The 25,302-nt window shown below is 37.3% G+C and overlaps 1 protein-coding gene across 3 annotated transcripts in view; it reads right to left on the bottom strand.

Annotated features, from left to right (window-relative positions):
* Positions 1 to 25,057, bottom strand: part of LOC109707198 (protein CHROMATIN REMODELING 20) — a 32,589-nt gene extending 7,532 nt beyond the window's left edge. For 2 of the 3 annotated variants that reach the window (XM_020228318.1, XM_020228319.1), the window contains exons 1-20: positions 24,919 to 25,057; positions 21,999 to 22,436; positions 20,738 to 20,800; positions 20,536 to 20,631; positions 20,349 to 20,441; positions 18,633 to 18,823; positions 18,296 to 18,539; positions 16,393 to 16,491; positions 11,023 to 11,106; positions 10,356 to 10,853; positions 9,828 to 10,108; positions 8,712 to 8,802; positions 8,411 to 8,620; positions 7,572 to 7,691; positions 6,327 to 6,493; positions 3,037 to 3,178; positions 2,116 to 2,265; positions 1,968 to 2,023; positions 1,594 to 1,891; positions 1,096 to 1,231 (exon numbers count right to left, since the gene is read on the bottom strand). In XM_020228318.1, the coding sequence (XP_020083907.1) occupies positions 1,096 to 1,231; positions 1,594 to 1,891; positions 1,968 to 2,023; positions 2,116 to 2,265; positions 3,037 to 3,178; positions 6,327 to 6,493; positions 7,572 to 7,691; positions 8,411 to 8,620; positions 8,712 to 8,802; positions 9,828 to 10,108; positions 10,356 to 10,853; positions 11,023 to 11,106; positions 16,393 to 16,491; positions 18,296 to 18,539; positions 18,633 to 18,823; positions 20,349 to 20,441; positions 20,536 to 20,631; positions 20,738 to 20,800; positions 21,999 to 22,352 (3,373 nt within the window). In that variant the 5' untranslated portion in view covers positions 22,353 to 22,436; positions 24,919 to 25,057. Of the gene's footprint in view, positions 1 to 1,095; positions 1,232 to 1,593; positions 1,892 to 1,967; positions 2,024 to 2,115; positions 2,266 to 3,036; positions 3,179 to 6,326; positions 6,494 to 7,571; positions 7,692 to 8,410; positions 8,621 to 8,711; positions 8,803 to 9,827; positions 10,109 to 10,355; positions 10,854 to 11,022; positions 11,107 to 16,392; positions 16,492 to 18,295; positions 18,540 to 18,632; positions 18,824 to 20,348; positions 20,442 to 20,535; positions 20,632 to 20,737; positions 20,801 to 21,998; positions 22,437 to 24,918 lie in introns of those variants that run through there. The other variant, XM_020228321.1, reaches the window with a different exon arrangement.

Here is a 25,302-nt window from a genome sequence, read left to right as displayed (position 1 = left end):
TTAATTTGATTTGAATTAGATTAGTATTCCTATCCATATTAGGGTTTCTAGATGCTTATAAATAAGAGGTCAAGGCCGCCTTTTGTGTTCGTCAAGTAATTTCATCAATAAAAGAGAATTACGGTTTTTACCTCGCCAGTTCTCATCTCTTATAAAGAAGACATTTCTACTAAAATTAGTTGAATTCTATTTATATGTATATAGATAATTATTAACCAAGAAGAAGAAAGAATAAAGGAAAAAAAAGGGAAAAACTGCACAACTAGTTGACCGCTGCATATACAGCCGCATATGGGCGGCATACCCACATATGCGGCCGCATATGAGCCACATACACATGCAGCCGCATACCTACATATGCAGCCGTATATGTGCCAACATACTGCACCGCAAATTATATATGTGGCGCGGTTAGGGCTCCGAACCGCATATGCGGCCATGGCCGCATAGTCCACTTTTTGGAACATTGGAATGGACATAATTTACAGTAAGATAACATCTGAAAGAATGGTCTGGTAGAAAGAGAATATGGAGCCATTACCCAGTTACGGCCCGACCACAGACTTTGAAGGCTATCCAGCCATTTAGAATTTGCATTAAGTAACATGTTTCTAATCTCAAACCTGCAACCATGAGCTTGCAAGCCCAAGATCTTCACCGCAAGACTAAGCAACAGACCCAAACACAATAATAAGATTGTTGAAAACAACACCTTACAGTTTGAATTAAGATTCTACATTGAACAGATCTACAGATGATGAATACAAGGCCAATGGCAGAAAAGCAGACGTGACCAGGTTGTTACAGGGCTGATATCAGCTGACCATGTATTGATAAGACCCTCAACCCCTACCCGTATATTTTGGGACTGTCCATGTTGTAGCTTATTGGCCCCACCCTCAAGCCAACTGATCAAATCATAATTCCAACAAAGATCGCATTGTTGGTTGGTACATTGTCCTACCCTAAGTTATCAACATGAAGGGGCATCTCTATATCAATTGTGCCAACCGTGCCAGTAGACAGTAGACAAAAGGCAAGCACCCATTTTTATTATAGAGAAAAACTTGTAGGCCTGTTAAAGTAAATAAATACCTCCATTGAGCAAGTCATTTTCCATATTATCATCACTGTAGCTATCTTCCTCGAGAAAATTCTCAACAGAATCTTCTCGTCGTAGATGATCTCTGTGCTCTTTCGCCATCTGCAAAAGCCCAGGATGGTTCCATATCTGCATCATACATATGATAATTCATTAACAAGTGCGGTCAACCACCTCATTCAAGAAACTCTCTTTTTACCTGAAAGGCCTAAGGAAGAGAAAATCAGGAGGAGAGAGAGAGAGAGAGAGAGAGAGAGAGAGAGAGCAGGACACATCACATCTGAAACTTTGATTATTTGAGTACAGCAAGATCACATTGGAAAAAGAATTGTTCCAAAATTACAGGTATTAGGATAATTGGCTATATATTTGCAACATATACTCTCTTTTGTCTCTTTAGCCGGACTCGAGACAAAATTATCAAAAAATAAAAAATCAACCAACAGAGATATGCCATTACAGAGATTTAAATTTATTACGAATTAGCATACCTGAGCTAATGTTTGATAACCAGCAAAGAAGCAACTACGTCTAATTGATTTGTCAGAAGCACTTGTAAAACCATGGACATCCAAGAATTTTCTGTACAATTTCCTCTGCAATGGAGATAGCTTTACAGTAATGACATAAACAGTTTTCGGAGGTAGGTCCTTCTTTACCACATTCATGTCCATTCGCTGGACGAACCCTTTCAATTGTTCATACAAAATGTGTGATCTCTGGTTCATTATCTTAACATCATCTTTTGTAGAATTAGCATGCTGCCCATTTTCTATGGGGTTCTGGAACCTGCATAAAGATCAAAATGAGTTCCCTAATTTGGCCGGCATCCAAGCATCAATAAAAAACTGAAATTGTTCTTTACCGGTTCCGGAATTCATAACTAGTACCCAGATATCCCTCCCTTACGAAATCAACCATCTGCCCGGCACAAAGACCACATAATTAGGATCATTTACATAAAGCAAAATGACACAACAAATTATTCTACAACATGAACAGAAATTTCTTACACAATAATATTCCATCAGATTGTTCTGCAATGGTGACCCTGTTAATGCAATTCTTCTCTGCGTCTTCACCTGCTTTAAAGCTTGGGTTGTATCAGCCCTAGTGTTCTTGATCATGTGAGCCTCATCACAGACTAGTATATCAGGTCCATACTGAAAACAGGTCGCATAAATTAAATTCATCATTGGTAAGGTGTATATCAGAATAAAGACTCTCTGGAAAACCCTAATAATTTATAGTATTAACACATTGACACAGCAGCGAGATTTGAAAGATAATTGATAGATTAAGAAGTTCTTAATCAATTCGAAAATAAAGAGGAAAGTGATTTCCCTTTGTCTAATTAAAAAGACATCTTTCCTAGTGCTGAACTAACCAGAGTACAAGCCCTCAGTTTGAAGATATAAGCTACCTTACAAGATATATATGCTACCTTACTAGATTTATCTTACTCGATATTAACCTCATTGGCACTCTCAAAAGTAGATCAGATTATTCGTCTCGGTGACTTTTTTTTTTCCCTTTCTTACACAAACCTCTTCAAGACAAAAGGTCCTCATTTCATTATTGCTGATTTTGCTACCAACAAACAGGCAATGTAGGTTTCATATTAGGTACCCTTTTCCTCAGTTTGTGCATTTGGACAAATATTAATATAGGGGTCATAAAAGTATTTGCTATCGATTACTTATGCAGTTAACTAGCACGGTAGGAGACTGATTCCAATAAGATTTGCAGACTTGCTATGAAGAACCGATTTAAAGTCAATAGGAAGACCAAACTTAGGAATCACCACAATAATAGCTATATATTGAATAATTAGGAATAATCACAATAACAGCTAAAAATATAATAAATTCAAAGGAGGAGCAGTGTTTTTATTTTTCTTTTGACAAATGAATATCAGAAGTGTGATGCTTTACCTGCAGAATATGGCACATCTCTGCTGCAGCATTCCTATCCCTCACATGCTTTCCAAGTGATAAATTTCGAAAAGACGCATAACCTATCAGGAGTACTCCACCCTTAACTCTCCATTTTGACAGCAAATATGGTCTTCTTTCCCTGGGTACAAAATATGAACAGGAATAAGGAACTCTTAGCCACAGATTAGCAATATTTACTGGGCTGTCGCACAACAAATGCCTTGGCCCAGGAAATTTCATTTTGATACATAACATTATTATTCATAATTCTTCTATTTTAGTCAAACGCTACAATCACCAGATTCTTGCCGAGTCCTCTGACAGTTACCATCTGTGTGAATCGCATAGTTCGCTATATAAGTCATTACCACTATCAAATTTAGATACTCCAATATTACCTCTGTTAACATTGCATACGTCTGTATGTAGAAATTGGATATGACAATTTTATAAATTAATATTTCAAAGTAACAACCATAAATACAACACTTAGAACGAGTAGCATAGTATTTTTGTTCTTTTCATGAGTACGGAAGTTTTTCTATATTAAAATCATTTTCAATGGCTAAGAAGCACCAAGTCTTAAAATTTGTAATGTGCTGCTGAAAACGTAAAATGTTCGTTGAATAAATTTGGTTGATATCATATTATAGCAATAGAAGAAGTGTAGAACTTATGATGGTTTCTGTAATTCTCGGGTTTTAGTTTTTAAGGAAATGTGTCACACCCAAAATTGATAGAGTAAAACTAAAGTTACACAACAAAACATAGAGCTCCATGATTGCTTTTTCTATATTCTTCGCAGGTTAAAATTTCTCCTTATTGTGATTTAAATATTCAGTGTCTCCTTCGGAAAAAAAGGACAATGCTTCTCGTCAAAACTCTTTGAGATGGGCAAAAGGATAATATTCATCTACTCATCTCTATTTTGAGCAAGATTGCTTGCAAAACCAAGCACTATCATATCTTTTCCCACTCCTGCCTCCAATTCCAGTTTTCAATCTTCCATCTCTCCTTACAAGATACCTTTAACTTAAACGAAGTCAATCCCCTCATTGGTGCATTATGCAGTTTCATCACATGTATCTAAGCAAACTCAACCTACCGAATTGGAAAGAAAAAAAAAAAAAAACCATCGAACAGTATATCATGACCATGGTTCTAAAAATTCATAGGCCAGACTTCGCAATCTGAATTGGACGGTTCAATCCTAATACTGGACCATTAGCAATTTGGAGGAGCGAAACAAGCAATTACATCCTAGCTTAATGAAACAATACTGAATGAATATCCCTACAACAAATCGAGGCCTCAATCATGGATCACTAGCAATCTTGTGGTACACGTACATGTAATCTGTTTTTACAAATGAGTATAATGGATTAGCCCATCATACAATGTTACAGGGTAATAAGAAAGAATCCTATATCTATTTTTAGGAGGTCGTTCAATTTGACCGTTCATTTTATGCCCGTTTGATGGACTTTAATATAATTTCGAAAAATTACAAAATTTATTTTCTAAAAGTTTTAAATGCTCTAGATCACATATAACGGTATGGATCATCAATTCGAAAGCTCCATCATCAAAAACAATTTATAACTACGAAGGGGTCTATACTCGTAGCCCTACTCTATATATATACACACACAGACAAATAGAATTGAGCTCCTATGCTTTTAAAGCACCAAGTCATCAGTGTTTGTAGGTTTTCGGCCTTTGGAGGAAGATTTGTAAGGTTTGGACAATAGTAGTCTCCTAGAATTGAGTGGGTGGTTGGTGGAATAGCATAATCTAAGAGGTGGAATTGGTCAAAGGGATAGATCTAACAGTGGGAAACTTACAAGCACCAAGTGCTTGGTGCTTTTAAAAGCACCATAGCCGGACTCTCTCTCTCTCTCTCTCTCTCTCTCTCTCTCTCTCTCTCTCTCTATATATATATATATATGTGTGTGTGTGTGTGTGTGCTTACTTGCAAAAAATTTCCTTCAAGATCAGCAAACTTTAACATACTGGAAAAATTAACTTCAACTTCCTCACATATTATTCCAATACCACAGTTCAACTTAGTTCGTCTCAATAAATAAAACTCAAGAATAAGGATTTAAGTGCCGTGGCACGGGGTCGTGCCGGAAACTTACCGACACGGTACAGCACGGTGCGTGCCGAGCCATGCCGATGCGTGGCGGTCAAAAAAATTCTTGTGCCGACACATAATAGCATGAAATATTTATTTTCTTTAGCAACAAAATATTCTAACTATTTATTATGTCTTTTTATCACATCTTTTGAGCTTTATTGAGGAAATTACTTACTAATTTAAAGAATAGAGGATTTTGAGCTGTGACATCGGCACGGGATCTGTATCGTGCCGGTATCTTGTTGGCACGGTACGGCACGGTGGATACGGCCCGTGCCGACGGGCACTTAAAACCTTGCTCAAGAAGCATCCTAGTTATTTACCATGATGTACAAAAAAAAAAAAAAAACTGCCTCCAACAATTAGAAAATATATTTTATGGCTTATTCCTATTCTAAATTTCTAATATCCTTAGACCCACCCACACAATTGACATCTTGTTTTATAAAATTAGTTATTTAGGACATGCCTGACATGCGCAGTCATGAGCCACAATGCTATTGCCATTCATATCATAGCTTGTAAAAAGTATCGAGTACCTCTGCTTCTCATACTCTAATATATCACGAGTCTATTGCTGTAGTTTTGTTTCACCTTTTTGCTAAAGGAACAACCAAATTGAGGGCCAGCAACAAAAGAAAAAAAAGAGTATTTCGGGGAATTTGAAGGTCTCATGTATTAATTCGGTGCAATTACAAGTTCTTCTTTGTTATCTAATATCACTTTCAAGTAAATCAATTCCCATTACATTATGTCTGACCTCATCAGCTATAGTAATTATTTTCATCATTTAAGCTTTTGGCAACAATACAAGGTGAAGTAGAACATGACTCACAGAAAGAAAGCTCTGAATTAGTGGACAGTTTACCACCTATGGTCAACATGGAAGCATACCACTGTCTGCTGATAATAATAAATCAATATTTTGCACAAATGCAAATACAAATGGACAGAAAATGCAAGAATATATCTCAACAAGACATAGACCAACAAGAAATTATGTAAATTTTTCACTATTATTTGGTTGAAGTGAGGCATGAGCAAATCATGCCATCAGCATCATGCCCAATCCCTCAGACAGTACAAATATTAAAATAAGTAACAGCATTAAAAGAATACATCAGGAGAGAGAGAACGAGATGCTCACCTGGAAACATCTTCCAACATATATACTCGAAGGGGCTTTAGCTCCGTAGGTCGCCACTTTATGAACTCATGTTTCCAGTTATGAAGAACATTAACAGGGGTAACTACAAGCACAGTTCTAAGTCCTAGATCAACAGTTCGCATAGCAGTGTAAAGAAAGGCAATCACCTGCACAATAATATGAACAAGGAATACACATTAACATGAAGTGAGCAAAAAAATTTGAACAGTATATTGAAAATTAGAGATGTGTAAAAGAAATTTGAAAAACAAGATGTTCCATAGGAAATGCTGCTTATAGCACAACAAGACACGTGATGTCCTGGTATGCCATACACCTGGCTTCTGCTTCTCAACTAGAGATGTTGCTCAAGAAGTCCAGGCACAAAGGCTTGAGATCCTCTACATCACCAGGAACACAAGATACTCCATATATTATGCTGAACAAGAAAATCATGTATCCAAACAGGCCAAATCATGCAATGAAAGAGAAGTGAAAGCTCGCTTAAAATTCCTATATCCCTAGGAAGTAGGAAGAAATCAACCAGAGCACGATATAGAGGTACCATGCACGAATATGCCCTGTACTTAAGCAACATTTAGACACGGGCCCTAAATTCTTCACTTAAACATTGTCCCTGAAATTTTTTCTCCGAACATTTCGACACTGTCCTCTCCTCTGATTGACTGCCAGGCAAGCTAATATGCCTCAGATTTTCTTTACTTTAGTGAGAGAAACAGTAAAATAATTATGATATATATAGTTGCACCACAAATAAAGAAACATGATAATATCAAACAAGTAATTACACCAGTATACAATCCAATGTTGAAAAGACACATGCAGTAATGTGATATAAAAAAATTTCACTTGACGCCAAGAACAACAAAAATCCTTGCAAACTCACTAGTAATAAAGCACATCAACAAAACCGACAACCAAAAAAGATACAAAACCCTGATCACTCATAAACCTATGATGGTGTGGTATAAGAATAAATATAAACAATGTATTAACAAAATTTGCAAGCACAGCAAGCCCATGACTATCCAAGCCACATCTAATTGCAAAAAATGTGTATATTTTGCAAGAGGGAACATATCAAATATTTTTTAAATTTAAACTTCCACGTTACAAATTAAACCTTCCCAAGTCGAAGTTCACCAATCAATACAGACGATTAACAAAACGCTGATAATTGAATGAAAAGGCGAAAATAAAGAATAGACATGCTCAGAATCAAACCTGGAAAGTTTTCCCCAGCCCCATAGTGTGAGCTAAAATGCATCCAAGACCTTTATCCCCAGATTTGACCTTCTTGACAGACTGAATGACGTTTTCCCACATAAACCGTATGCCATCGGCCTATATCCATAACGTAAAAAGACCTTTCAGTGGCATATTTAAAGATGCAAGTAACAAACATATCTATGTCTATTAAAAACATGTTACTTTGTTGCATTGAAAGTACGTAAAACAAAATGTTTTGAAAGACACGACTGATTTTCTTCATTAATAACAACAGAACAACTGTTGATTCTAATTGCTCTTAATAATATCTGTGTGCCACAGCACTCTGCCATTGGCATTACATGTAAATCTGCAAGTACATATTGACGCTTGGCATACTTCCTCACCTGCGCCCCCAAACCAGCCCTTAAAAAACAAAAGGGGGTCTATAGATGTACTGAGCATGCAAAAAAAACAAAATAAGACATTCACATGTCAGCACATTGAATAAGCTCAGAACATATCCAAAATGCTAGCCAGCAGAACCAAAGGATTACAGAAACAATGAATCAGCTTTAGTCTAGTTTAATACTTAGATACCAGGAGCTATTTATAAAGGGTTCTGAATTCCTTATCCATAGTACACTACAACCTGTTCAATTACGTTGCATTGTAAGTTGCTCTAGAGTTGAAATTACTTCATTTTACAATTGACACAATTGAACTGAAGAAAGAAGAAAACAACCAGCATCTAGACACAGATACAGAACATACAAATGAAATTAGCAGGCAACAAACTAAATTTGAACTAGCTATATAATATAGGAAGGAGCAAAAACAGGAGAAAAGGAGACCTGGTGTGGCTTCAACTTTACAGAAATACTGGCTGGAATCCGCACAGGCTCCTCATCTTCCTCCCTCGCTAAATTTACAATATAACCTTCTGTTGCATCCTCAACCTTTATAGCGCCTTTTATTGCAGCTCCATTAACATTTCTCGAACTCATACTCCATAATTTGCTAGCAGATTGTACTTGCATTGTCTTAAGATGTTCTTGTCTAGCCTGAAAGTATGATTTGTATAACCTAACAATTAGGTCATAGCACAATGGGAACTCTCAATCAAGGTAATCAGGAAAGTGAGAAAAGGAAAACCTTCTCAATTGCAATTTTACTCTTTGTTTCCTCTGTAAGTTCTGCATCATCTAGAATCCTTCTAATCTTCTTTTTTCGCCTTTTCTTGTTGCTGAAAGGGAGAAAACAAAAAACTAATGGAATTAGTAATGTTAATTAAAGATGTAGATGATCTTTGGCTAACTCACTAAATCAGAAATTATATACAAGGTGTTGATTGAGGCCAAGGTGTTGATTTAGGCGAAGTTGTCAATGTAACTAAAAATTGATTTCTTGGCACAATGAGACAGACAAGTTGACCATAAGTCAACTATTCAGCACTATTTTCAAGCCTCCTACCAAAATCTTTTGCCTACCTACCAATCTGTCGAGTGTTTCAAGCCTCTTAAGAACAACTCATGCTTGACTCAATTTAGGCTCACAAGCACAATGTTATACTGAATAAGACAATCTTAATTCTTAATTTCACGGTCAACGTATATCTAAACCAAACCCAAATAACAGCGCAGACAGGTTCTAAGAAAAAAAGGCTTGAAATAAATATTCTACAAACTAATTATACTCTTTAAAATAGCTAATAGCAAGCTTGCTACATTTACAACCGCCAAGCTGCTTTTAAAAAAAAAGGAAAGAAAGCTTGGCTTGCCCCAGCACCACCCTGTTTCACTCAAAATGGATCAACATCAACGGAAACATCATGCTTTCTCAAAAGGAATCGTTATTGTACTTTTGGTAAGATTAATGCACCTACAGATGCAGGCAACCGAAAGCCCCAAGCACAAATATCATAATATAACAGCTTCCCGAGTATTGGCGAAGCAAATTTAATTTAAATAACTAAATTCCACAAATTGTATGTTATATCATCAACTATTTTTGCACACCAGTACAGAAAATTCAAAGACATTTTTGCTTTCTACATATAAACATTTAATTAGATACTTTTTTGTCACAAATTTTAAAAGAATTTTAGAGTGAGATTCAAGCAATGCTGTTGACATAGAACCATGCTGACACATGGTAAGGTATGGCTGGCATAGACCATGAATGAAAATATGCAGCAAGAAGCACCTGAAGTGTCCTAGAAATCAGTGTGTGCCAAACAATTAAACAAAGAAAAATAGGATGAAACATTACCCAATTGGAATGTCCATTTCAGTGCCTGAAAGCTCTGAATCACTCTCAGAACTAGAAACCTCAGGACCACCAAAGGCTCTTTGATATTCCGAAATAAGTGGCCGCAGTCGATTGGGTGAGCAGCAACAACACTGCCAACCAGAGGCTTTAGCTTCTGATAAGCATTCTTCGCCAAAATTTCGCGCTATACATATAGTACAAAATAGCATCTTACACGAGTTACAATTTAGAAGATCAATGCCCTTTCCACACCACCTGCAATAACCACCTTCCCCAGAATCCTGTGACGAAAAATATTTCTTCTATTAACATGGATGCGATCTGCGGTGGTGAATAACTAGGCCAACTACTGATTGTTTTAATACTCAACTAGCAACAAAACAGCAAAATGAATGTGGTTCATAGGGGAAGTCACATCAGGGGAATAAACATGGTTTCCTGACATAATAAATAAGTAGATTTTTTTTTTGGAGAAAGATGATCAGGATTTACAAGGGATTAAGATTGTAAATATTCAGAATGGCGTACCTCAACACGAATCTTCTCTACTAGCAGAAACTTACAAGATCCACAAATAATGACTTCCAACAAAGGATGTCTGTGTGCTTCAGAAGCATTCAGGATTTCGGAGCAAGCAGTGCAACTGAAAGTTTTAGGACGAACTTTTGTGCTAAAATTAGGGCATGGTGAAGAGAGGGCATCAACATCTATCACATCAACCACCTTCTTTCCTCGTGATGGCGAACTATGACTATTGTTTTGTGCATCATTTTCATCATCACTCTCTATGACAACAGTTTTACACCTTTTCACGTTAACGTCTGCATCCTCTTCTTCATGCGGATGCTTGCAAGAACCATTAACAGCACTGCTTTCATTTCTAGCTTCATTTGGATCTAGCATATCAGGTTTTGATTCTTGGATGGAATTATCACCGTTACTGACATCGAGTGAACAATTTTCCAGTGAGGCAATTCCCCCAACATGTTCAGAACACTCATGTGAGCCCAATTTATCAGTTGACACCTGCAAAATCAAGCTTCTCAGCTAAGTTTTATAAAGTGGAACCACAAGCACATAATAAGTCAAAACCAGAGCTTGAATTCATAATGAAGGAAAAATATTTTTTGATAACAATGTCAGTAAACACTAGCAAGTGTAATACTCTCGCATGACCATAGAGGAAGAAAATTACCAGACGCTTTCTATATTTTTTTCTTCTCCGCTTCAAATGATCTTGCAGTTTTCTCATTATACTTGCATCATCTTCTTCTCTTACCTGCCAAAACAAATATATCATTTACTGCCCAGAAGCAATATTCAAAAACGAGTACCTGGCCAAAAAACAGGTCATACAAATAACAGTTGTAATGGCTCCTAAAATAGCGGTAGGACAAATTACATAAGGCACAACTAAAATACAAACAGAAAAGCTGAAGTAAAATTTTATTATCTCGTAAGAAAGCATTGCCAAAATTGTACTAAATATCAGTGATCAGCATCTGAACATGACAAGTAGTTGAAGTTGCACTTTGAACAAAATTTTCAACTGATGTATTTTAGAGAAGCTAGCTACACCACGTCAAGTTTAATTGATGGAACCAACTATTCTGCTAAACAACTATAGCATACCGAACTTCTAAAGTTATAAAGTTACGGTGTATGTTAGTTTGGAGAGCCATTAGAATGGTTCCGGTGAGGTTCGAGTGCATTCGGGCGTTTTCGATGCGCGTTGGGTTCGAAAACGGAACCCGAAAAGCTATGTTGGACCATGGACTTAATCCGGCATAAGCGTGGATGAAAAGAGAATTTAAATACGTTCAAAAACATGTTTTGAGAGTCTCGGTACGATTAGAAGTTAATCGGAGGCCATACGAACGAAAACGAGCGAAAAAAACGGACCAAAAGCTGAAAAAGACTGAAATTTGGCTAAGTCCCTCAAGCCAAGGACCGGTCCCCGTAGCCCGAAAATGCCCTGCGCGGCTGTGCACTAATTGCAAAGTTGAGGGTTTTTTTGGCAATTTTGCCATGAGTGAAGCTATTTGGGGGTGGAATGAGACCTCTCCTCTCATTTCCCTCAAACCTAACCCTAAAATACCCTCTCTCTCTCTCTCTACAAGGAAGGCAAGAGAAGGAGAGGTTGGTGGAGAAGAAGGCTAAGAAGTGGATTGTGCTCTTCTTCTTCTTCTTCCTTGGTCCATTAAAGCAAGCTTGAGGTAAGCTTCTTGGAGCAACAATAGTAGATCTCTAGGGTTAAGTTTATTTACACTAGAAATGGTTTATTTGGAACCCTAGGATGCTAAAGAGATGGTATTTGCTTAAACCATTAGTTGATTTGGAGTATTTTGCTATAGTGGCATGCTAGGGCATCCAAAGAGGGTTTTGCTAAATGCTAGGGTTTGATCTAAATTGAACCTATATAAACTAATTGTTAGGTTTCCTGATGCGTTGGCGAAGTCGGTTCGGCGATCCGACGAACCTACGAGAAGATATTGCCGAAAAAGAGGTTTTCGGCTTCGTTTCCGCCTGGAAGGCCGAGACGGCACCCAGAAATTACGAAATTGGATTCGTGGACTCGTGGCATCACCTAAAGGTAGAGGGTGTCATCCCGAAGCAACTGGGCTTCCTTCTATGTCCGAGTTAGATTGTTGATCATGTTTCACATATTATTCTTATGCTTTAAAGGATGATTATTATAGTTGCATTCTATTTCCTTGCATGCGTCCTTAGTAGTGTAGCATTGTGGGCTTGACACGTGAATCTAGGATGCATGAGGATTAGGTCGGGTGACATGAGATCCTATAGTGATAAGAATATGGTGAACTTGAACTTGGTGATGAAAACCAATGAATTGTGAACTAGTTTAGTGGAAACACTTATAACTTGGACGAGTGGCATGTAAACAATGTTAATAACATGACGAGTGGCAATGGAACTTAGTGTAAAAGAAACACTTATGGCATTGAACTTAGGGAATGGGTGAGTTTCCCTAGTTGTGACTCATTGTATGAGAACTTAGAGTAGTTGAGACACTTGACATGGATAGTGGGATAGGTGGATTCCCGAGTGATTGTTAACCCTAGTTGACAGGGTATCTTCAGTGGCGAGGATTGGATCATACTCACATAGTCTGTTTTGGGCTTGTGGTGGTCGCTCCACACAAGCAGTGCACTCCGGAGTTATCACACGAGCGGGATAGCTCTTCACTGGGTAAGACACGAGCGGGGTAGCTCCTTACCTATGAGACTTGAGATGTGAGTCGGGGCGAAGAGCGGGGTAGCTCTTCACCTGTGAGATTTGAGATGTTAGTTGGGGCGCAGGGCAGGGTAGCTCTTCCCCTACGAGATTTGACCTATGAGTTGGGGTGAAGAGCGGGGTAGCTCTTCACCTACGAGATTTGAGATCTGAGTCGGGGAGTAACCTTCGGATTAGCCAAATAGATTGGGTAATGACCTTATAAGAGGTATGCATCTTCAGCATAGTCGACATTGCATTATACTTGATGTAGAGACATAGCATCATGTGAGTAGAATACTTGAGATGTTCATTCATTACTTGTTGCTTGAGGCATAGTAGAAGGTTGCAGATTTCCTTACTATGTAACATTTCATTTCAAGATATCTATCTATCTATCTGCTTATGCCTGCTTAAACCTAGTGGGAAGATCGGCGGAGTCGGCGGCCAAACCCACTGGGAACTATATTTATATAGTTCTCACCCCACTTTGTTGCAGGGCCGAGTTCGAGCGTTCCGGGGAAGGATCGAGGTAAGGGCATAGCGCCCTAGTTAGCTAGTAGAGGCTTCCCTTTTGTACTAGAGTACCCTCGTGTACTTAGATGATATGGATGTATTTTGGAGAGCTAGCATGTATGATGAAATCTAATTGTAAAACTTATGTATTCATTCTGGAAGATGTAAATGTAATCAAGAGATGTAAATGTGGAATTGTGATGTAATAGCTAGATAATTCTCTCTCTTTTGTTTACTTATGGTATTACTTACTTGCTCTTTTGTATGCTTGTAAAATTACTCGCTTGCTAGATCATGTATGTTGTTAAGTTTTTCCTGGGCAACTTATTGTGCATGATCTTGTTGTTTGAGCCTTGGGTGGACAGGGGAGGTGCTGTCCGTTCGGCGTCTGTTCAACGTGCCCGAACTGGCCAAATTGGCGGTCTCGGGGCGTGACAACAACTCACCGCTAGTTTGTTTTTACAGTTTACAATATGTTCCAGGACTGGAGATATATTTCCTCATTAAGCTATATGAGACTTGGAGCGAAATAAACATTGGCAAGGTTATAACCAGACAAGTTGGTTTAGTCATAGATCACATGATCACATGATGATTCAGAAAATACGTAGTAATAACATATATCCCATTGCTATATGCTTGCAAATGTGAAAGAGCGAGAAAAGAGCTAGAATCAGTGGGTTGAGACCAAATTTACTACCATAAGCAACATTTCTAATCATTGGAAACATTACAGATAAATATACAATCTTAAAAGCCTCAGTCAGTAAGATATAGTGGACCTAAGTATAATATGAATTTCACAAATGAAATATAGTCAAAGTAGAAAAGTTACTGCTGTTAAACTACAGAACCCATTGAAGTTCATCACAGTAGTACTGATCAAAGAATTGGATCATAAGGTCAAAAAATTGGAATAACTCTCCATTCCTTTATATTCTTAATGTAAACATTGGAGAAAAGTATTGGAAAAACACCATAAGAACAGACAAAGAAATTACAATAACCATGTAAAAGAAAATAAGACAAACTAATAGCAAAAGCAAACAAAGAAGTTTCAGTCATCATGGTAGTCACCTATGATCCTCTAAGAAGAAATTTATGTTTCAAAGGCTATTGTTAAAATTACCCTTTAGTTTCTGCAACACGCAGTTAGAATGCATTGGTCTGATGTTAGAATATTATCGTAACATAGCAATGGAAAAGCAATATTTTTTGTGTGGATATACATCTGCATGTGCACAACAGAAACAATTCTTAAATATGACAGAAGCATCAAACACGAGGGTGTGAACTACAACACTCATTAAGCTCGCAATCACAAACAATATCTTGCAATAGGTCAACTTGACAGTTGACACTGTTCTGAACCAAACCTATCAACACTTTCATTGATAACACTTTCATTGATTTATGTAAGAAGACTTCAACAGTAATTCAAATTAGAAATGGGTATTTCTGTTTAAAACAAGTAGGATTTGAGTTTGAAACGCATTCTGCTTTATTTCGAAGTGTTTAGTTTTCCATCTACCCTAGTTAAACAATAAAAGAACTAACAAAACTACTTTAAGAAGGGATATTCTTGGTTATTCACAAAATATTAATAGCAACTGAATTTCCACAAAATCCAACCTCAAAATTTTAACAAATACCGCCAAATTCACCTAAACCAACTGAAACCTCATAAAAAGATGATACCAAACAGCACATGTAATAATGTTAGCATTCCAATTCCATACAATTCTTGGTATTAGGTAAGCCAACCAGAGTCTCCTTCTGCTTACAGTTGAATTGGAGAAGCTCAGGTATTAGAAGAGCACATATGCTGATTAATCCATATTATCGTACTAAAAATATATGGCGATAAAAGACCCCACTAGTTAACCAGCAATTACAGGGTGTTTACCACTGCTGGTGGGATTTTCTCAAGTATTTATTCCCCAACCATTTACAATATCTTTGAAATAAATGAAATTTAAACAATGACATATCTTAATTAGGTCAGCTATAAAAACGAAAACAGCTGTTCTCCAAGAAGAAAATTACAGGATGTAAGATATCCCAGCGAGAAGTATCTACAATTGGATGGGCAACTACTAATAAAGAGTGTTCAACTGATTCTTTTCCTATTTTTCTAGTCAGTTTTTAAGCAAGAAGAGGCTATGGGAACGAGGGTTTGATTGCAACAGATCCCATTCAAAAGATTTTCATATTGAATAAATTGAATGAAGGTCATCCCCAAGGCATCTTGTATTGCAAAAGCCAAAGAATTCTATCATCTAGGTCTGAATCATTACCAAAAACCTAATAAAAGCGCTGTTATTCTCTCTTTCAAACCTCCTAATGATGGTGACTGTAAACGCACCACCGATGGGGCAGCCAAGGGAAACCCCGGGCCCGCTGGTGCTGGAGGTATCATTCGCAATCATAAGGATTTTTTGGTCAAAGGTTTCAGTCGTTAAGTGGGCCATCCAAAGACTTAAAAGAAGTAGCTCGTGAAACTGAGTCCCGCTAACTGAGAGAGGCATTATTTTATTTTGAATGCTTTCAATGAACTAAGGCTTTTAACTAGCAGTAGAAGAAGATAGATAGGAAAACTACAGGGATCGGGGGGCAAAATGACGAAAATATGCTGCTCAAGAAGAAAAATGGATCGGTGTTCCGTGGAATTTCCTATGTAAAATCAGCCAATATATTAACTGATGAATAAAGGTTTATATACCGACAAAAGTATAATGAATCTTGGATTAACAAAAACACACAATAATTAACAAGACATGAAATACTATTCAAGATGCATATTATAGACCGAGACCTTTCTATAATTTCTCTTTTGCTCCTCAGAAAGCTCGAAATCGTCGACAAAATTAATTGTGTCAAGATCTCCACCCTCAATTTCACCAATCTCCTCAACCTAGAATAACCAATGAAAAAAATTTATCAAGAGCTCAGAATTGCCATAGGCAATGTAGCAATGTCAATTGATCAATGAATAATGTTGCTTAGAACATAGAAGCAATTAACAAAAGAGATAATATTAACAAAGAATCTTTTTCTACAAAAAGAAAATACTTTGGCTAACATTGCTAGATCTAAGTTAAAAAGAAGAATTAACAGAGAACATTTTTGTACAAAAAGAAAATACTTTGGCTAACATTGCTAGAAAGTTAGAAGAAGCTCGAAGGGAATAGGAAGCAAGTTATAAGGACTCAATTAGCAATAAGGTTAACATAATGGGAGACCTCTGTATTTCTTTCTATACACAAAAGGCATCAAGATGACTTACAAGAAGAAGAAATGAAAAATACTAATAACTCAGACAATAAAATAAGAATAATGCATATTCAATTTATAAAGTTTTTTACTTCCTCCCCATAATTTAAAAACCTACATTTACCCCCTTAAAAAATAAAAAATGTTCACAAGGGGGTACGCTCCCATAATTTAAAAACCTACATTTACCCCCTTAAAAAATAAAAAATGTTCACAAGGCGGTACGCTGCGACAAAATGACCAAATTGTCCCTCATCCTCTTCGTCTCCTCCCCAATCGCTTCAGCCGCAGCCTCTCCCCCTCCATTCTTCACGCCTCTCTCGACCCCAGCTTCGCCCATGTTTCCTCCACCTGCTCCCCCGCTCCTCCAGCACCCTCACCACCCCTTCATTTCGGCGACTGTAGGGAGAAAGATCGGGGTGGGCATCGACGGAAAGGTGGGAAAGGCCGAGGGTAAGGCGGCGGAGGAGGGTGAGGGCGTGTGTGCGGGCATGGACAGAGGGGTGGGCGAGGGTGAGGCAACGGAGGGCGAGGCGGCGCGGCCAAGGACGTCGGTGAGGAAGGATGAGCGTTTCAGGAGTATTTTGGATATAAAAAATAGGATATAAACGGAACACTGACGACGGAGGCCAAAGTGAACATTTTTTTATTTTTAAGGGGACAAAGTGTAGGTTTTCAAAAGACAGAAGCGGAAAGTGAAAAGGCAAGTATTGACAGGAAGGTTTTATGTAATTTAGCCTAAAATCTATGTAGAAATCTGCAATCTCCAATGCCAAAAATTTTTGCTTCTAAAATGCAGAGGCCTGTTAGATAATCTGGTTTAACTACAAAAGAGCCAAAGTAACCGACAAGCATATAGGAGCAGGTAGTAAGGTAAATGCAGATATAGATTATAACATCATTTAATCATGAAACTGTGAAATTTCTCCACCAGGAAGAACACATTTTTTCCCAATGCATGATATTCCATTAAATCAGATATATGCTCGAGTCTTTCCTATTCAAGCCACAATTATTTCCTTAAGGAAACTGCCATTGAGCAAGCGAACTTAATTGCCACATAACTCATCAACAGCAACTTATCCCAATGAACACAAAACAGTAACACGCTGAGAAACTTGTATGGAACAAAAAATTGTCAACGACAAGAAGCAAGGCACTCTTTAGTTGAAACATGAGCTGCTATCCATATGAGGAACGCATATCCATTGTTAGAGAATCTGTCGGATATATACAAGATTAATATCACAGAGCATTAAGTAAACATTAAAGCATCGTATTTGAAAGAAAACTCGAATATAGGATATCCTCGTACAGCAATATTATAATAAGGAATTTGTCCTTAGCATGCCATCACTTCAAAAAACTGCAACCTTATGCAGCAAGCAAATAATAACTAGCAACATTATGAAATGTCAAATGAACTTCTTAAATAAAAAATAAACCTCGTCAACTCCAGGAAATTTGAGGCCCAAACTTGCAGCTTGCTGCGGAGTACTAGCCAAATATACGGCAGCCCAATTGCTACTTCCAAATGAATTATCCTCTAACCTTTTATGTGATTGAATAATTGCATTAAAGGAACTCCAACTATTTTCAGGATTTTCAGTAGAATCGTCACTATTTTTTATGGCAAGCTTTTCAGCCAGAAAGCCACCAGCACCTTCTTCCAACAGCCTACCATGCTTTCTGATTGGGAAAAAGAAAAATAAACTAGTGTAATACAAGTAAATATAAACACTGAAAAGGAAAAGAAAAATAACTGAAAGAAAGAGGTCAGACCTCCTTACAGGCCTACAGGAATGAAGATATTGTTCAGCATCCCTAACCGATTCATTAACTTCACTAGTCACCTGAGAGCCAACCCAATGAGCTCTTTTCTTCCATGCTTCAGTACTACAGCTGTCAGGAACCTGACTTTCGATCAACTTGTAGAGGCTCGGAAGCTCAATACCAGACCCATCAAGCTGTTCCTGCAAAAAAAAAAAAAAAAAAAAAAAAAAAAAAAAAAAAAAAAGAACACAAAATTCACAAAATTCACTTGCTTGATTGTGCATAAAAGTTGCTTGTATGATCGAGTGAAAGTGGTAATAATATATATAAAAGTCATGCACTCATTTCTTATATATATTCCGCAGTGCACTTCACATAGAAAAGACAAAGCTCATTTTTACACAATGAAGATAACAAAGCGAGTTGCCACATGAAGTGCGTGAATAAGAATATCATAGGTATTACAACCAACATTAGAAGGATACTCCTACACATAGCATCATGCCATCATCATAGATTGCCCATAATACAACTACACCAAGTATCTAGCAGCTTTTGGCCCAGCTGTAGCATCTGTTTCAGTATTCTTTGGGTACATCTGTTCAAAGAAAACCTAACAATTATTTATTTTGAAACAATTGGCTAAGCTAAAAGCAAAAGGCTTGGTTTTAGTGCCTCAAAGTTCATTTTTGGCTTCCAGCTCTAGCCAACCGCTTAAGAATTTTTGTTTGCCAAACATCTAGCTTCTACTTCTCCAATAGAGAAGCTATTCTATAAGCATATTTTCGCTTCCAGCATAACATCCTTGGTAAAATCCTCCATGAGAAAAATGATAAGTCCTAATGCAATTTGGACTACAGCATCATTAAGCACCAAGGTAGATAGAAAAGAAACTTCTAAGGCACAAGCAAAATTCATGAAAATGCCGCTAGTACAAATATGAGTAATAAACCAGGCTGAATCAGTTAATGATTCCTTAGTTGTTGCCATGGCAACCCCTTAAATTCCTTCAGCTGGTTAAGTATAGAACAACTGCTGAATGCCTTCAGCAGATAACACTTCAGTATTGACTTGAAAAAGGATGCGATCAATTAAGAATCAAAGGAACAAATAAACAAATTATTTGCATGTCTTGATTGCCACGTTCTTCCAAAAACATCAATGGTTAAAGCAGCAAGAAGACAAACCAGGAGATGCTTTAACTGGCAGCAGGAGATACCTAGCATGCAAGGACTCAATACCTAGGGCAACAAGCTCAAACTAAAGAAGGGAAACATAAGCCAAGAGTTCATAGGAATGGAAAAGGAAGTCCACGAAACAAATCATAGTTTGTTTTTAGGTACTGCATCCCAAAGCATAAAAATAGACCAACTAGGGGGGAAATATTGATCTATGTATTACAAATTTACTTGTTTACTTTTAATGTTTAATAAACAGATGTTCATATATACCACGTTCAATTAATTATGGATGAAATTTAAAATTAACCCGAACATAGAAAAATAGTATAGAAAGAAAAAGAAGATAAAACCTTAAAGACAGATGGAAAGATTCTTCAAATCTTCAAGTAAAAGTCATGTAAACTGAAGATAATTTTATGAAAGAAACAATTGAACAACACACATCAGCGAAATTCTGATATAAGTACATTTTCAGCTTCTATGTCAGACATAACATGTCAAATGGAATTGACCGAATGAAATCCTGACAAGATCAAATACTGACCAACAAAAGGGTACTTTTAGTCTCTAAGTCGTCAAGGACAGCCTCCCATTCTTCTCTGAACGCTTTCATCTCGTTTGACACAGCTATTTCCAACTATTACGAAAAAGAACAAAAATATCAGTTCCCTGAATGAATAAAAGAGCCAGGAGTATGTCAGACGATCCAAAGGCACAAAAAGCAGACAAACCTCCTCTCCCTGAAGATTCTCAGCTAGCTCTGCTCTTACTTCACTTTCCACTCGAGCAAGTGACTCCTTCTCAAGTGATTCTTGTGCTTCTGCTGCCTAAGGATTTGATACAAAGATTTAAAAAGGAAAAGGACTCACTAACTGAACAAAAAACTTTGCCAGATAATTGAGCAGTGGAAGCGACTAGAGTGAAAAATGATACTTTGCTTTCAACTTCGAGAAACTCGGAAATTAGTTCTTCGACTTCTGCATCTGTTAAAGGCGCCTGCAAGCAAATTAATCACCTAATGAATTGTCCCCAACAAGACATACAAAATTTGCAGCAAAAGAAGAAGAGAAATGGCAATTAAACTACCACTTGAGCAAAGTCAATGCACATGTAACACCATCTTTTTACCTATTCTTTGGTGTTTCTTTATCAATATCAGCATCCGCTAAACTACAGCTTATTTTCAAACACCTATACTAATCAAGTCATCTCTTTATATATGTTCTCTTCCAATAAAATGCAACTTTTATACCTTAAACTGGTGTATCATAATCAACCAAAGCAAGGTCTGACCTCAGATAATATCCAAAACTGCTTGTACTTTTTATCAAGGGTCTAATTTGTTTCATTATGTGTTAGGTTGCATGGCCAATTTGCAAAACAACAAAGTAAATAATAACTTATGGCCTGGTTTGGAGTGGTAGCCATATGTTTGCTTTTTAAGATAGAATTCACATGTAAGAGTGTAGGAGTGGATGGTGGATTGCTTGCAATCATTGCATCCAAGGTTACACAACAAAGAACAAAAACCTGGAGGTTACTTTCTCTCTCTCTCTATCTCTCTCTCTCTCCTTTTTTTCTTTTTTGCTTCTTCGATATTTTTGAAGTAGTAACCATCCCTCAACTAGCCAGGGTGCATTGCAAGTTAACCAACCATGACAAGAATAGCAAAATCCATCCACCGGCTTATCCAATTATATAGACTTTATTTTTAAGAAAAACAAAACAAAAAAAAAAACTAGCAATGATGGCAAACAAGGCTATGTTTATGATGTCTTTTCCTGCTTAATTGAGCAGAGGTTTGAAGGACATCTTCTTATCCATTTAGTTTGCATGCTATGGTATCTCCGCAACAAATTGCACAAAGAAGTTTCATAGTCTCAACTCCTTCTAGAATTTATGTTATATTTACTTTGACATATAAGAGTATTTACTTATCTGTCAAATAGTAAGTCATGCATCATGACTTCAAGTTACATAATTCTTTGCACAATTATTTTACTGGTCACTTTGCTCTCCTAAATAGTCTGCCATACAAACTGAACAAAATGAACAAAAAAATCTTATTCAACTACCTATTCGAAAGCATGTTAAAAGCTTCAAAGAAGTTTTACGATTAGAACAAATGATATAAATGGTTAAAACTGAAACATGAAGAAAAAATTAAGAAAAGAAAAGAGTGGAATATATTCACCTCAAAGTTTGACTCATCTTCACTTTTAGAAGTTGAAGTTTGTTCACCTTCTGAATCGTCACTAAGCATGTCATATGACTCACTTCCTGCATCTTTCTCACTACTATGTGGTTCTTCTACTTCTGGATTTTCCTTCTCACGCTCCTTTATTTCAACACTGTCATCCTTCTTCTCATGCTCCTGTGGAGGAACATCTTCATCCATTTCATGGACCTGCTCTTTTCTAGATTCTACTTTCTTTTCACTTTCCTCAATCACTATGTCTTCCTTTTTCTCTTGCTCATCGGATTCTGAGTTTTCAACATTCTTTAGCTCCATCTCCATGAATTTACTATTGTCCATGTGTATTTTCATTCTTTTGTTGCTCCCAACAGAAACAGATACCTCCCATTCGACTTCTTTCCTGCCTGTGCAATTGATGTCACAATGGAAAAGTTCCTACAAAAATAAGAGACATTACATTAGCTCTCAAACCTTGGAGTAGGAAGTAAAGCTCAAAATTTAAATCTACAGTGCTACAAATTGCATGGAAAATGACGCCTTTAAATTAGCATAGTAACCAAGGTAAATCAATTAACACCATTTTGTTACTTGTTCATATTTTCCCATTCCCCTAGATGCAAGGAATTAAGTAACCATCGACACAAGTTGTGCCCACGGTGTAGTACCGTGCCAACAAGATATCGGCATAATACGGTCCCCGTGCCAATAGCATAACTCAAAAACTCTCTTTTCTTTGAAATTAGCATGCAGTTACCTTAATAAAGTGCAAAAGATTTGATAAAGATATATATTAAGCAATTAGATTATATCAGTGCCAACAAAAATAGATATTTCATCCAACGGTGTGTCGGCACATAGCTACTTTTTCTGACATGCATATATCGATACGGCACGCACTACGTCGTACCATACCAGCAAGTTTTCAACACAAACCTGTGTCATGGCAGTTAAATCCTTGCCTGGATGATAAATCCGGTCAAAGAAACATGTTTTCCTGGAAAGTTCTTCCAACTAAACCAGCCAAATATAACTGTTATTCAAAAAGGGTCTTCAATAAACAATGAGGAGGTAGAAAAGTTTGTTGAAATTTCTAGGGTCAAGCTTTAGAGATTTAGCTGCTAGTCAAAGCCCTGTCTTAAGGATTTGCAAGAAAATGCAATTGTGCCTTGTGAGATACTCATATAGTTAGAATAGCAAAAAACACGACTTCACTTCTCAAGAAAGATAATTAATTGAGTAGTAAAGTGTTTTGTCTAGTGCATGCAAACAAGGGTAAAACAAAAATATGTTAATTGTCAAGTCATTTAAAGAGGCAAAAAGAAGGATTTTAGAAGTACATTACATCCTGCATGGCAATCGTCCTACCTAATCAAAATCTAAGCTAAAACCTTTTGCGCTAGACCCAGTAGTAATATTAAACAAAAATATAGTGGTTCATATAGATAAAGCCACTTCTAACCATTCGCCACTATATAAATGAAAGGTGTATTTCAAGTCAAAATGAATATAAGTAAGAAGATCAGATCATGCAAGTTAGGGAAAGCAATTACCGCCTTGCTAAAAAATACATTGCTGATATTACCATCCTTTAACCACTAAACAATCAAAAGATTTTGCATAACATCGTTATTACATATTAGAACCATTATTTTGCTACCAACTTATAGTTAAAACAAAGTATACCACGTGACGCTACAAAGAAATGGTTATGACTTATGAGTCAAGTTAGATAATATATACACAAAAATAATACACGTAGTGCTAAATAAGCACAAATGTGACTTGTTCACACATTGAATCATGAAGCCGCGATTTGTCAACTTACAAAATCAGCTCAAGAAACCATGCCTTGAAATCAACAGGGATAACTCGGTAAATCATATGACTAAATAGCAAGGGATTACTTCATTTTTCCCCTTCTTTTGTTATTTCAAAATATATTTGGCTGAAATGAGCAAGCAAATGGGCCTCTACATTATTTAAACACAAATTCTACGATACACCAGCAGATGGACTTCTCTACCCCTGTCACTGCCAGTTAGCTAGTAATAAACCCTGGCCAGATGTGTAATGGCATCCTTTTCAAAAAATCAAAAAACAAAGAAGTAAGAAAACAGATGCTACTTTTTTTTCTTTTTTTTTTGCTGCACAAAACCTGTAGATGTATAGATTGCAAGTAATCCGGCATCCACTTGCATTCTCTGTTGCTTCTTAAAAAAAGGAAAAAAATTGGTAACAATACCCAATGAGGCCTAAGTCATTTATTTTCTCACAACCAAATAAATCCAATAAATCTATAGACTATAATATTGCCCCACAATCCTCCATCCTCTCTCGGCCAGCCCATTCAATCAATTCAAATTTGGCTTTAAAAAATTAAGTATATCGAAATGATGCCAAAGCATTTCTAAGAAGAACTCATAAGCCAATATAATGACCAAGTGAGATAATCACTAGCATTCTAAAAGAACCTTATGATAACATGAATACTCAAATAGACTCGCTCAAAAACCTCATTTTCCTACTCACATTCGCACTCAAAAGCCTAGTGTATTTTCGTCGTGTCGAAAAATGAGGTACCCTAACCCTAACCCTAACCCTAACCCTAACCCTACGGAGAGAAAAAGGAACAAGAGCTACTACGAGGGTCGAGGACCTTGATCTCGAAGCCTCACGTCGCACATCAGCTAATTCAGAATCCCACATCTTCGATGAGCCCAACGACCTGAGTAGAGCCGCTCAGTTTCCCCGCTAATGTCGGTGGCCGCCCCGCACGCGGAATGAAACCGGCGCCGACCTCCGCCGTCGTACAAGAAACGTTGCCGACTCTTCTCGGGTCGCCGAGATTTACTTTCAAAAGGGAGGGGCGGAGAGAGGAGAGAGGAGGGAGGAGAGGCGAGGAGGTGGGGAATTGAACCTTTTTGGCGCGCAATCCTGGGTTGGGAGGGGCGCGAGATCACCGAGGGAGGGGGGGAAACTTCTCCCGCTGCGAACTGGAAAATTGGGAACTAGGTCTTCGGGAGTTCAGGGAGAATGCTCTATTACCTTGCATGTCATAGACCTTTGCGGACTCGGTCCATTTCGCCGGTTTTTAATTTAACCGGAAGATTGAACGGTCTGGACGGGTCGGATCTGAAAGTAACGTGTATAGAAACTGAAATTGGATAATTTTAATCAAACTAATAACTAAGTTTACGGGTCAGATCTGAAAGTAACGTGTATAGAAACTGAAATTGGATAATTTTAATCAAACTAATAACTAAGTTTACGTTCAAATACACGTCATAACTATTATTATATT

This window comes from Ananas comosus, linkage group 3 (genome assembly GCF_001540865.1).
Source record: "Ananas comosus cultivar F153 linkage group 3, ASM154086v1, whole genome shotgun sequence".
Classification (NCBI taxonomy): Eukaryota; Viridiplantae; Streptophyta; class Magnoliopsida; order Poales; family Bromeliaceae; genus Ananas; species Ananas comosus.
This window is presented reverse-complemented; position numbering and strand designations above follow the sequence as displayed.